Consider the following 11,038-nt stretch of genomic DNA (forward strand, 5'->3'; position numbering starts at 1 on the left):
CCCTGTTCAATTCAATGTAAGTCAAGTTAAAATCAAGTACATGGCACTTATTAATAACATATTGAAGAAAAGTAATCTTACCGGTTCGTTGTAACATTGCCACAATGCATACACGTGTCTGTCCATGCCGCCACAAATTTGTCCTTGTAAGGAACCAACCAAGTATCCATGACATATTTGACTGCATCAGGATAACTACTGAATTCCTTAAGTAATGATTTAAGACGCTCCTCGTATTGAATTTCAGAAGATGAATACACTACAGAGTTCCACTCATGGTTGAACTTCTCCCATTTTTGCTGTGTCTCAAACATATTCTTGCATTTGGTCAACACATTCTTACTGATATACCAACGACATAATAAATGTCTGGCACTCGGGAATATCTTCTGTATGGCATTCATCAAGGCTAGCTCTCTGTCAGTAACAATAACTGTTGGCACAACAAACCCATCCATGACATCACGTAATGTAGCTAACACCCACGCATAGTTATCGACCCTCTCATACTATAAGTATGCAAAAGCTACAGAGAATGTCATTTCAGTTGATGTCACTCCCACAATTTCAAGAAGAGGAAGCCGATATCTGTTGGTTTTATATGTGCAATCCATAATTAATATACGTGGGAAAGATCGAAATAAGTCCAAACTGGTAGGATGTGCCCAAAACAAGTCTGTCACAGTCATCGTGGACTCTTCAAACTGATGGCGCTCAATGTAATTATACTTGGCCAATTCACCCAATAAGTGTTGCATCTGTGATCTTCCAACTCTCTGTACCACCCTGTTTCGATGGCGTACATTGTAAATGGTTTTAAGTGTGCTTACATTGAGGGCATCTCGCTGTTTCAAGGTTACTAGGATTTCTTTTGGCCGAACCATGCTCTTTGACATATCCATTAACAATGCTTTCTCATCCTTTGATAGCCTCCCCGCATATGAATGTCCCTCGAGGTGCTCCGCAGGTGGATGATTATGCAATCCGCATACTACAGTCAATGTCCATTCATCATATGTGGTAAACCTGTGAGCCCTCATATCAAAAGGACAACCACACTTCTTCATACCGGTTATTCTTGATGTATTGTTGCCATCATGTTTTAACTTCTTTGTTGCTCTATATTGGCCACTCCTCTCACAAGCAAGATACATCCTGGGTCTTTTTTTCCCTCCACCATAGTCTGATGTTTTGATTACAATGACCAAACCATTTCTCTTTCCAACTTCACATACCCAGTTGAGCAATTCATCCTTACTTTTGAATACCTACAAAGTTAAATAAATATTATCAAACATTTACATTTGGTGAGCAATTCAAAACATAATCGTTATAATTTCGTAGACTGAACCTGTTCAGTTGTGAAATGAGTGGTGTAATCTAACACAAAATCCGCGCAAACCTGACTTCCTTGAGTTGACACATATTCCTGCATGTTTTGTATAACATTACAAATTTTTAATAGCATTATAAAGATTAATTTGCAATTTGAAACTGTAAATTTGGTATGCAGTTTGCAAATTTTGAATATAAAATGAAAAAAAAAAAATTTACTTCATTCGGAAGTAGTTGTCCGAATTTTTTTTCAAATTTCGGAAGTTGAATGTTGTACAAGTTAACTTTGTTCGGACAACAACTTCCGAATTTGAATACATTTTTCGGACAACAACTTTCGAAATTTATCACTTTTTTCGGACATCAACTTCCGAAAATACATAATTATTTCGGTAGTACATTTCCGAACAAAATAACAAAATTCGGCTCTGGTTATCCGAACGACGCTGCGAAAAAAAAAAAAATTAAACTCACATTTCTTTCGCTCTGCTTCACATGAATACTTATTTGCTGATTTTCAGAAGGCAAATCCTCCATCACAATGATGTTTTCCCTACAGAAATGCCAAAGCCCTTTTTAAAAAATGAAAACCCTACAGAAATGCCAAAGCCATTTTCAAAGAAGCATGCCAAACCAGTGGCTTACACACACGATGTAACAATGTGAACTCTGAGGTGTGCATTGAGATGTTTTCAATTAACAATGGTGTCTAAAATGGTAATTTCACTTAGGGACAAAATTGTAATAAAATTAAATATCATTAAGTGTGTGTATTGAGGGGATTAGGTGTGTGTATATAGAAGCTCCCACCAAAAAAATAAAGAAAAGAAGAATAAGACAATCTTACCCTGACAAAAGGTTAGGTGGCAAATACTAATAATATAGCTTGGTATATATATATATATATATTATTTTTTGATCTTGTAAGGATATCTCTAATAAAATGGTTAAAATTATACATTAAAATGCGTATATTTAATAAAAAGTGATATACAAAACTCTTCAGTGTGTATTGTATATCTTATGTATACACTTTTATTATGTAATTTTGTGGTTTGAGTCAGGGGTGAAGCGAAGCATCAACAAAATTTCAATTTTTATATATATGTCACTTCTAATTTTTTTTTTTTTTTGTATATTACATAATGCCCCCCAAAATTTAATATAACACTTAAGGAATTTGTAAATTTCATAATGTATCAGAGTTGTTTTCCAAAATTTAATAACTCATGTAATTGTCTTCTAAACTTTTACAGTAATATTACGATGATCATAATTTGTTCTGTAGGTCAATCTTCACTGTAATTAATTAATTCAGTTTGTGGACTTAACAACAAACAGAATATAAAAAAAATAAAGGAAATGAGAGAATTTATTTGATTACAAAAATCAAACTTGAAATAAAAATAAATAAATAAAAACAGATTTTATTTTGTTACAAAAACAAAATTAAAATCTGATTTAAATAAATAACAATAACACTGAAAATAAATTAAATAACTTACTTGATTTAATTTGTTCGAATTATAATCTGATCAAGTCCAGTGTTTGACACTGTGTCCTTAAGACAGATTCGTCATCTCCACGGTGCTTTCAGAATTTGGACGTCTATCTCCAAAGATGAAATGATCTACTACAAACAATAGCAGCACTACAAATTGTTTGCCTTTACGAACACACTAAGTGTTTACACTCTTTATTTTAGAAATTAAATGCAGCAAAATGCAGAGATTTATAGCAGAGGATGGAGTACGAAAATTGGAGTAAAATCCAAATAGGAGGCTAGTCTATTTATAGATGTAAAGGTGGCTGCTGGTTTTGAATTGAACAGACATGAAACCTGTTGGTTTTGAATTCAAATAGATTTGAATCTGTTGGGTTCATAATTTAAACAGATACAAAAACGGGAAGGGCCTTGTTTGGATGCATGCTAAAAACCAGACTAGTTTATTTTGGGGAGGGCCCTGTTTAGATGTACAGTAAAACCAAACAGTTTATTTTCGATTTAATTTGAATTCTAGATTTTATTTTATACAAAATAAAATTAAATTCAAATGTTTTTGGCCCAAAAAGATTAGTATTGGGCCGAACAAGCCCAACCCAACCTCACGTGGTATATTTGATTGCTTAAAACCATTATCGCTGGCGCGCGCGTGTGTGGTGATTTTTGGGTCTAATGGGTCTAGCCCATTTTGCCCATAACCTCTCCCTCTAAAACACTTGGGTACCCCTTAGGGCACACCCCAAGTACCAATCCCAAGCCTTATAAACCATTCAAAACTTCCCACCAAATCAATGTGGGACAAGCCCTTTTACAACCTTACGGAATTTTCACCAAAACTCCATTTTCATGGAGCACACTTTGGCTTCAATTTTCCATTCACTCAGTAATGGTTTAAAGCAATCAAATATACCACGTGAATCACAGCGCGGCATAGAACGCGTTACCACTTTGACCCGTGAAAATCGACGCACGGGGCCCACCTAAAAAATAGACCAAACTTAGAAAAAAAATTCTGATTTTATCCAGCATTTTATAATCATTTCCAACACGTTCTCATATTTTATTTATTATCTCACATATCAACACTACATTAGTAGTTAACATAAGTGATGAAACATATTAAATCAATACAGTGTTGACATAAAATGTGATAAATAAATTATAGTAAAAAAAATCATTATCCTAACATTATTAAAAAAATAAATTCAGCCTATGTTAAAAGGTTATTGGTAATCACAACTTCAAAAAATTTGCTATAAATATAATTTATTTGATTGATTTGAAATCATATTAATTTTTTTTTTCATTAAAAACAATTAAATTCTGATAAAGAAATAATGTCCTATAAGTTATTTAATTGGATCACTTGTGAACATTATGGACTTAAGTTATTGTGTAATATTTAAACTAAAGTAATAAAAATTAGTTTACAAAGTTGAATAGAAAGTATATTAATTACATTGAGATGATCTTTTCAATTATTAACAAATACTACCTTATCTCTATCTTTAAATTCATACATTTTGATCTATTCAAAATAAAAATTGTACAAATAATGTTAAAATTGAGACTAATCACTTACAATTTTTATTAGTCCAAATAACCTCTATTAAGTAATCTTTCATATAATTTAATCAAATATACCTCGACCTGTTGCATTTGCCTAGCGGGATTTGTCTTATGCCTCTTTTTTACAATATGGCCCCTCACAGGATGAATCCTGGCTCCGCCCCTAGTTTAAGTTATATATTTTTGTGAGATGACTTATCCAAATTCATAAGAATTTACATGATTTTGTGAATTTCTAAACTTTTATAAATAGACTTACACAAATTTTTGTTTAACTTATACATTTTTGTGAGATGAGACATGTAAATTCATAAAAACTAACATGATTTTATAATTGTTCATATGTGTGCAACGTTACACATCTAAACACTTGTCATTTTGGGTTTTGTTCCAAGAAGACCCTCCTAGGCACATTTTCAATGATGTGTTATTTAGCAATAACTACGGTTTCTTCGAGAATTGATTTTTATTTTTATTTTTAAATTTTTTATGAAAAGACATAAAAAAAATAAAAAATTAGAAAGAATAAGTTAACTTTTTATACGACTCCGCTATGCAGCTCGAAAACGAGCCCCCGAATTGCCCGAAATTGAAAAAGGTGATTTTTGAATGTTTGGCCCAGTTGCAACATTGGTTAATTGACACCACACGCGAGAAATAGAAGAAAAGAGAGAAGAAGAGAGAGAGAGAGAGGAACTAGTCGAAGAAGAGGGAGCAGCTGGTGAACACATTAAGATGATGAATAGATCTGATGAACACATTCATCAACAGATCATCATCATCAACAAGATGATCAGCAGATCTGATTTGTAATAAAAAATTTATGTTGAACAAATTTGATCTGTTTATGTGAGATGAAGTTAAAACAAAAATTATGAATTAAACTTATGAAATAGATCTGATCTGTTTATGTGATCTGAGCTGATCTGTTTACTCTTCATAATTTTAAACTTGTGGTCTCTGTCCATTAAGAAGATGATGATGAACAGATCAGATTGTGTTTTTTTTTTTTTTTTTTTTTCAAAAAAAAAATTGAAATAATAATAATCAACAACAACATCTTCATCAACATCATCACCATCAACACATCATCATCGGCGAACATCTTCATCAACAGCAACATCATCACCATCAGCACATCATCATCGCCATCAACATCTTTCTCCTCCGTCATCACCGCCATCATCGTCTTTTCCTCTTCCTCTCTTCCTCTCTTCTTCCTTCTCTATTTCTCTTTTTCTCTCTTTCTCTCTGGGTTTGGTTCAACCTTTGAGAGAGAAACGAGAAGTGGAAGGGAAAGAAGAAAAAAAAAATCAAAACGACGTTGTTTTCGAAAATCGGGCCATTCGGGGGAAAATGTTTCAAGCTACAAAACATTTTCCCTTTTTATATTAGCATTTTGGCTTTTGAATTAGGGAAAATGTTTGGGACTTCTAATAAAACTCCCACAATTTCACTTATAATGATGTGGAATGAGCGGTGTCAACTTTTGATTTATCACACATTCAATCATGTGAGGCTTTACTTTCTTGCCACACCATTGGAAGTGTATTGAGGGGTCTCAAATATGAATCTCTAACATTACTCTTTAATTAGTTTGCCTATTCCCAAACAAACCCTAATTTAAATGCAATTTTAATGAAATTTGGTTATCTTCAATTATGCGTAAAATTTAACATAATTTTTAGCAAAATGTTCAAATTGGCAAGAACACGTCTCATGGAGCCAAGCTAGACAACTGTTATAGCATGAAGAGTAATGTTAGAGATTATGAAATGTTTCGTAAAGATTTTTTAGTTTTAGATTATATATACAATAAAACACTACACATTAATCAAAGGATAAAAAAATTTCATAAAGTATTTCATGATATTTTCTTCTTGATCCCTAACATTACACTAGCATGAAATGATGCAAGTTATGCAGGCACGTACAATACAATTTGGACTCAAAGCTTAAAACTATCATTAAGGGTTGGTTTGAGAATAGGCTACTTTAGTAATTTTTTATTTTTTTTGTTAAAATATGAGATGAATAAAATTAGGGAAAATTTACCCATAAATCCCATTTAGGGGAATGTTGATCCATTTGGTCCTAAGTGTTTTCTTTTAAACCAATTAGTCCTTTTTGTTTTTGGAAATAAGGATTTGTTTGATTTGGTACCATTTAAGTTTACTTGATTGCCCTTCTGTGAATATTTTTCCCTACTCTTTTGGTCATTTGTAGGATGAGAATGGAAATGTTATGTGTGCTGGGATATTTTTTAGGAGATTTGTGGAGATTATTTCGGTAACGTCTGCTGGGTTGATGTTTAACGTGTTTGGTGTCATGTGTTAAAACTCCTTTTTCTGGTGGTGTGGTATTCCAGCAGAAGAAGTGCAGAGTTTGTTTGGTCCAATCCGGGGTGAAATTATCGCAAGGTACATGCGTCGGTTTGTTAATGTTTTATATTTAATGTTTTGTTTGTTTTGTTGCATTGGTTTCTGCGGTTGGTTTGGTGTGTTGTCGGCTTTGTTATTGTGGCCCATTTTTTGTCATTATGATGGTTCGTTGTTGTGTTTTGTTGTGTTGTTTATTATGTTTTGTCGGATTGGGCGGGTAGATGGTTTGATGTGGTTGTGTTGTTTTGTTTATGTTGATTTTTTTACGAAAACATTTTGGGTCACCATTGACGTATCACAGGACGTTGGTACATCCATTATGTACAAATGTAGCGTGCCACACATTTGTGGTGTGTTAAGTTTTTATTTTCTGTGTGCGATGATGTTACAAGATGTCACAATACACCGGCTGTTATTGTTTTGTCTCATGATCTGTCTGTGTCATATGAGTGTTCTGTCAATGTTGGTGTAATTGTAATGGGTGTGGTTAATTTAATTCTTATTTGCATGGGTCTAACATGTCCATTCTTATTTGTGTGAGTATCCTGATTATGTTGGTGTAATTGTAATGGGTGTGGTTAATTTCAATTCTTATTTGCATAGGTTTAACATGTCCATTCTTATTTGTATGTGTGTGAGTGAATTTCTGACCACACTGCCAAACTAGTATTCAACTGGAGAGTACTGGCAGAATAGATTAAGTCCGAACGACCTGTCAACAAAAAGAAGAGTTTTCGGTGGTGGTTCATCTACCCAGGGGCACTCCGACGATCAAGTCAGTTATCTCTCAAAAATAGCAAAATTGCTTAACTCACTATTCAAAATACAAAAAGCATACCTTAGACACATAATGATGCCTCTCTTTTATAGCCAACACAAACCTAGTCCCAATGGACTCTGATTACGGCTAATCTTGGACTCCCAGTAGGATTGTGATTAAACTCTCAAGAGTCTTATCTTTATCCAAACTGTAGTCTTCTCTCATTCTAGGACTCTTGTCCCTTATCCGCTTATCCCAGATTCTGATATCTTTGGAGATAACCTCGGACTATTCGAGATCACCTCGGCGTCATGACCAGGACACGTGGCACCTCGACTGACACTTCAGCGTCACCTTGGCCACGTGTTGGTACTCGAAAAATATGTCCCCACAACTGCCCCCTAGGTTCTATTACCTCGGCATCCTGAGGTGATGGAACCTATCTCTGCAAACCGTCTAGCACGTCGACTAAGCTAGCTCTATCTTTCATTACCGATGTCATAATTCGTCGACTTCACACGACCAGGTCTTGTATTCTGTCTCATCAAGGTCTTAGAGCCAATAACCTAGTTTGTTCAAGTTATTTAGCCGAGGTATTCCTACCAGCCGAGGTCATTGGTTCATTAGATCAAGAACTCCAAGAGTTTTATTACGCGCATGAGCTGTTACGCACAATATTTCAACTGTTTCTACCCCACGTCTGTCCCCCACTGGACCGTGTCTGATACGCGCCATTAAGTCGCCTCACGCCTGCGTGCGTCGTCTGACAAATACGTCGTTCTAGGCACATCAATTACATTTTGCCGCCTCTTTATGCTTTTGACAAAACTTGTTTCCTCTTTCTTCGTCTTTTCACTTCACATCATCATCTTTGTTCAACTCTCTCTCTCTTACCTTCTCAATTTCCCCATTGTTGCTTCCGTCAAGTTTTTTCTGCAACCAGTCTCACTCTCCCATTCGGTGGGGCTTCTGCTGCATTTCCTTACTTTTAGCCACCGTCTGATCCCGGCGAACTTTACTTCGACTTCATGTCTCTTCGGTGAGTCACTGTTCCTTTCTTTGATTCAATTTCTTGTTTCACTTTATACCGTTACGTTTGTAAATTGCCACTGTGATTGTATTCATGTTCTTGGATCTTCATTTGTGTTTGTAATTTCGACCTATGTATTAAGTATATTTGTTCCATGGTTCCGTTTCGCTCAATCTGCTCTAAAATATATACACATTGCTCACACATTTGTTGATTTTTGCCACTGTTCTTGGCCTTACACACCTGTGCAAACTTTTGCCACAAAGGTTGAAGGCACGAATCTGAAACACGTTCTTTGTTTTCTATTTCTGTGTCTTTTCCAGATTCGTGCCTTCAACCTTTGTTTCCATAGATCTAGGTTTGGGACTTGTTTGTAGAACCCACGAATTTTAGAAGAAACTGAAACAAATTCCCCTCAGAACCCCACAAATTTTTACCCCAGCACCTATTTAGGTTTTAGCCGAGGTCCTTCAAAACCTTTTCAAAAACACTTCTTTCTGAAATCCTGCACCCTTGCCCAAACCGACATCATGGGTATGTGGAAGCAAAGGGTAGACACCACAACCAGGCTAGAATACTTTAGGTAGGAATTTTCCGTCCCAGCCGACGTTTATCTTAGGTTGGCTGGGGAGGACGACTCCATTATGCCCACAGTCGACTCCATGCCCTTCCTAGTCGTTGCCTTTATTGAGTGCGGACTTCGGCTTCTACTAGACATCCTTTTCCGAGAAGTCCTCAATTATTACAAATTAAACCCGATGCAGCTTGCCATTAACTATTACCGAGTTATCAATGGTATAATTACCTTAGCACGCCAAGAAAAAGCTAGGGTAACCTTGGCCGACATTCAATATTGCTACACCATGTGTGGCCTCAAGTTAGAAAAAGACTATATCTACTACCTCAAATCGAGGTCCACCGAGTACAAACTTGTTGCCTGCCTCCCAGACTCCAACAAGGGAGCCGAGGATGATTACTTCATTGTTTTGGGCAACTGGGAGTTTGCTCTAGATGACGACCTTCACCTCTACCCTCTCAGCTGAACAGCATTCGTAGAGGGTAATGGTAAGAGCCAAGTGTTGTATTTTTTCCAAGTCTTTTAATTCTTTGTCCTTTCCATATGTTCTAATGTCTGTTTTTCTTGCAGCTCTACCACAACCACCAAAAGACTTCCGTAAGTCCTTCTTCCCCAGCAAGGATCTTAAGAAGTTGCTGGATCTACCAGTCCACAAGTGGAGAGCTCCTTTACTGCTCAACTTTATCCCGAAGTACAAGTTAGTGTTTCTTAACGTCCCAAAGAAGCAGAAAAATAAGTCTCCTCCTTCAGCCACAACTCCACCAGTGACTTCATCATCTCGACCAGATCAGGGGTCAACTTCAGATCCAGCAGAACAGCCATCTACCTCGGCTCCACAGCTGATCCCTCCATCCTAACGCCGACGCCGAATTATAATTCCTGCCGAGATGGGTCACAAGAAGGCAGTTGTAGAAGATCTCCTAACTGATATCCCTGACACTGTCACAGCTCAACCAGTAAAATCCCAACCTCAACCAAAGCCAAAACCCAAAAGAATGAAGAAGGCCCAGCCTAAGGAAACGGTGACTCAGATTGACACTGAGGACACCTTGCCAATTTCGAAATTGGCCGAGAGCGGGAAGACCGCCTCCGTCCCCGAGAAGAGGCCTGCCGAGGTCGAACCATCTCAATCAACTCGGTCTAAGAGGCCGAGGTCAGAGTCGGTGACAGCTTCGGGTTCTTTGAAGTCTGACTCCCCTGGGGCTCCTCCAATCACAATGGAGGACAGGGAGGACAGGCCGGTCAGAGTAAGCGACAGCGTCGTCGATATTAACGTCGGCGTTGCCCTTACAACAACTTTGCTCATTCCTAAAGATCTTGATCATAACGACAAGATGAGTGAGTATGAAAACTTTGCTTTGATGCTGTAGCATTCCGTTCAAGTAAGTTCCTTACACTTGGTATCTTTCTTTCTCTATTCTTCCATACTTTTAGAACTTCTACTAACTTTTGTTCTGTTCATTTTCTTTCAGGCGATCCAGCACGCCCACTCCTTCTCAATGCAGGCTTTTGAAATGAGGAAGGAGTTGGCCGACAAGATCAGGGAGGTCTCTGGTTTGCAAAAGACCAATAAGAAGACTGAGGCCAAGATAAAAACTTTATCAAACCAGGTCGCGGCAGCCATTAAAGCTAAGGATCAGGCCGAAAAAAAGGTTGATGCTGCCGAGGCATTGCTAAGGTCTTTACGGCCAAAAAGAAAGAAGCCGAAGAAAAGATGGTCGAGGCCCAAAAGTAGCTTCAAGATGCCTTGGCCACCAAAGAGGCCGAGGTCAAGGCTGCTGATGAAAAGGCGTACGCCGAGGGGGCGGCCAACGTCAAAGAGGACTACAAGAAGCAAGTGAGGCAGACATGCAACAAGGGTTTTACCCTTGGTTGGATGGCT

The 11,038-nt window shown here is 37.0% G+C and overlaps 1 protein-coding gene across 1 annotated transcript; it reads right to left on the reverse strand.

Annotated features, from left to right (window-relative positions):
- Window positions 1–509: 509 nt before the first annotated feature.
- On the reverse strand, window positions 510–5,591 carry LOC145820564 (PKS-NRPS hybrid synthetase cheA-like). The gene is made up of 4 exons (XM_082916646.1): window positions 5,512–5,591; window positions 1,810–1,888; window positions 1,352–1,429; window positions 510–1,268 (listed from the first exon to the last, which is right to left on the reverse strand). The coding sequence occupies exons 1-4, from the start codon at window positions 5,589–5,591 to the stop codon at window positions 510–512; spliced, it is 996 nt and encodes a 331-aa protein (XP_082772772.1).
- Between the last annotated feature and the right edge of the window lie 5,447 nt (window positions 5,592–11,038).

This window comes from Camellia sinensis, chromosome 1 (genome assembly GCF_055761805.1).
Source record: "Camellia sinensis isolate YWXY chromosome 1, ASM5576180v1, whole genome shotgun sequence".
Taxonomy (NCBI): Eukaryota; Viridiplantae; Streptophyta; class Magnoliopsida; order Ericales; family Theaceae; genus Camellia; species Camellia sinensis.

Excerpts from the sequence above, each read along its gene's own strand:
- LOC145820564 (XM_082916646.1), bottom strand. The coding sequence starts at position 5,591 with ATGGCGGTGATGACGGAGGAGAAAGATGTTGATGGCGATGATGATGTG. Across the intron at positions 1,889-5,511 it reads ATGTTGCTGTTGATGAAGAT|GGAAAACATCATTGTGATGG; the intron begins GTTCGCCGATGA and ends GCATTTCTGTAG. Across the intron at positions 1,430-1,809 it reads TGAAGCAGAGCGAAAGAAAT|GAATATGTGTCAACTCAAGG; the intron begins GTGAGTTTAATT and ends CAAAACATGCAG.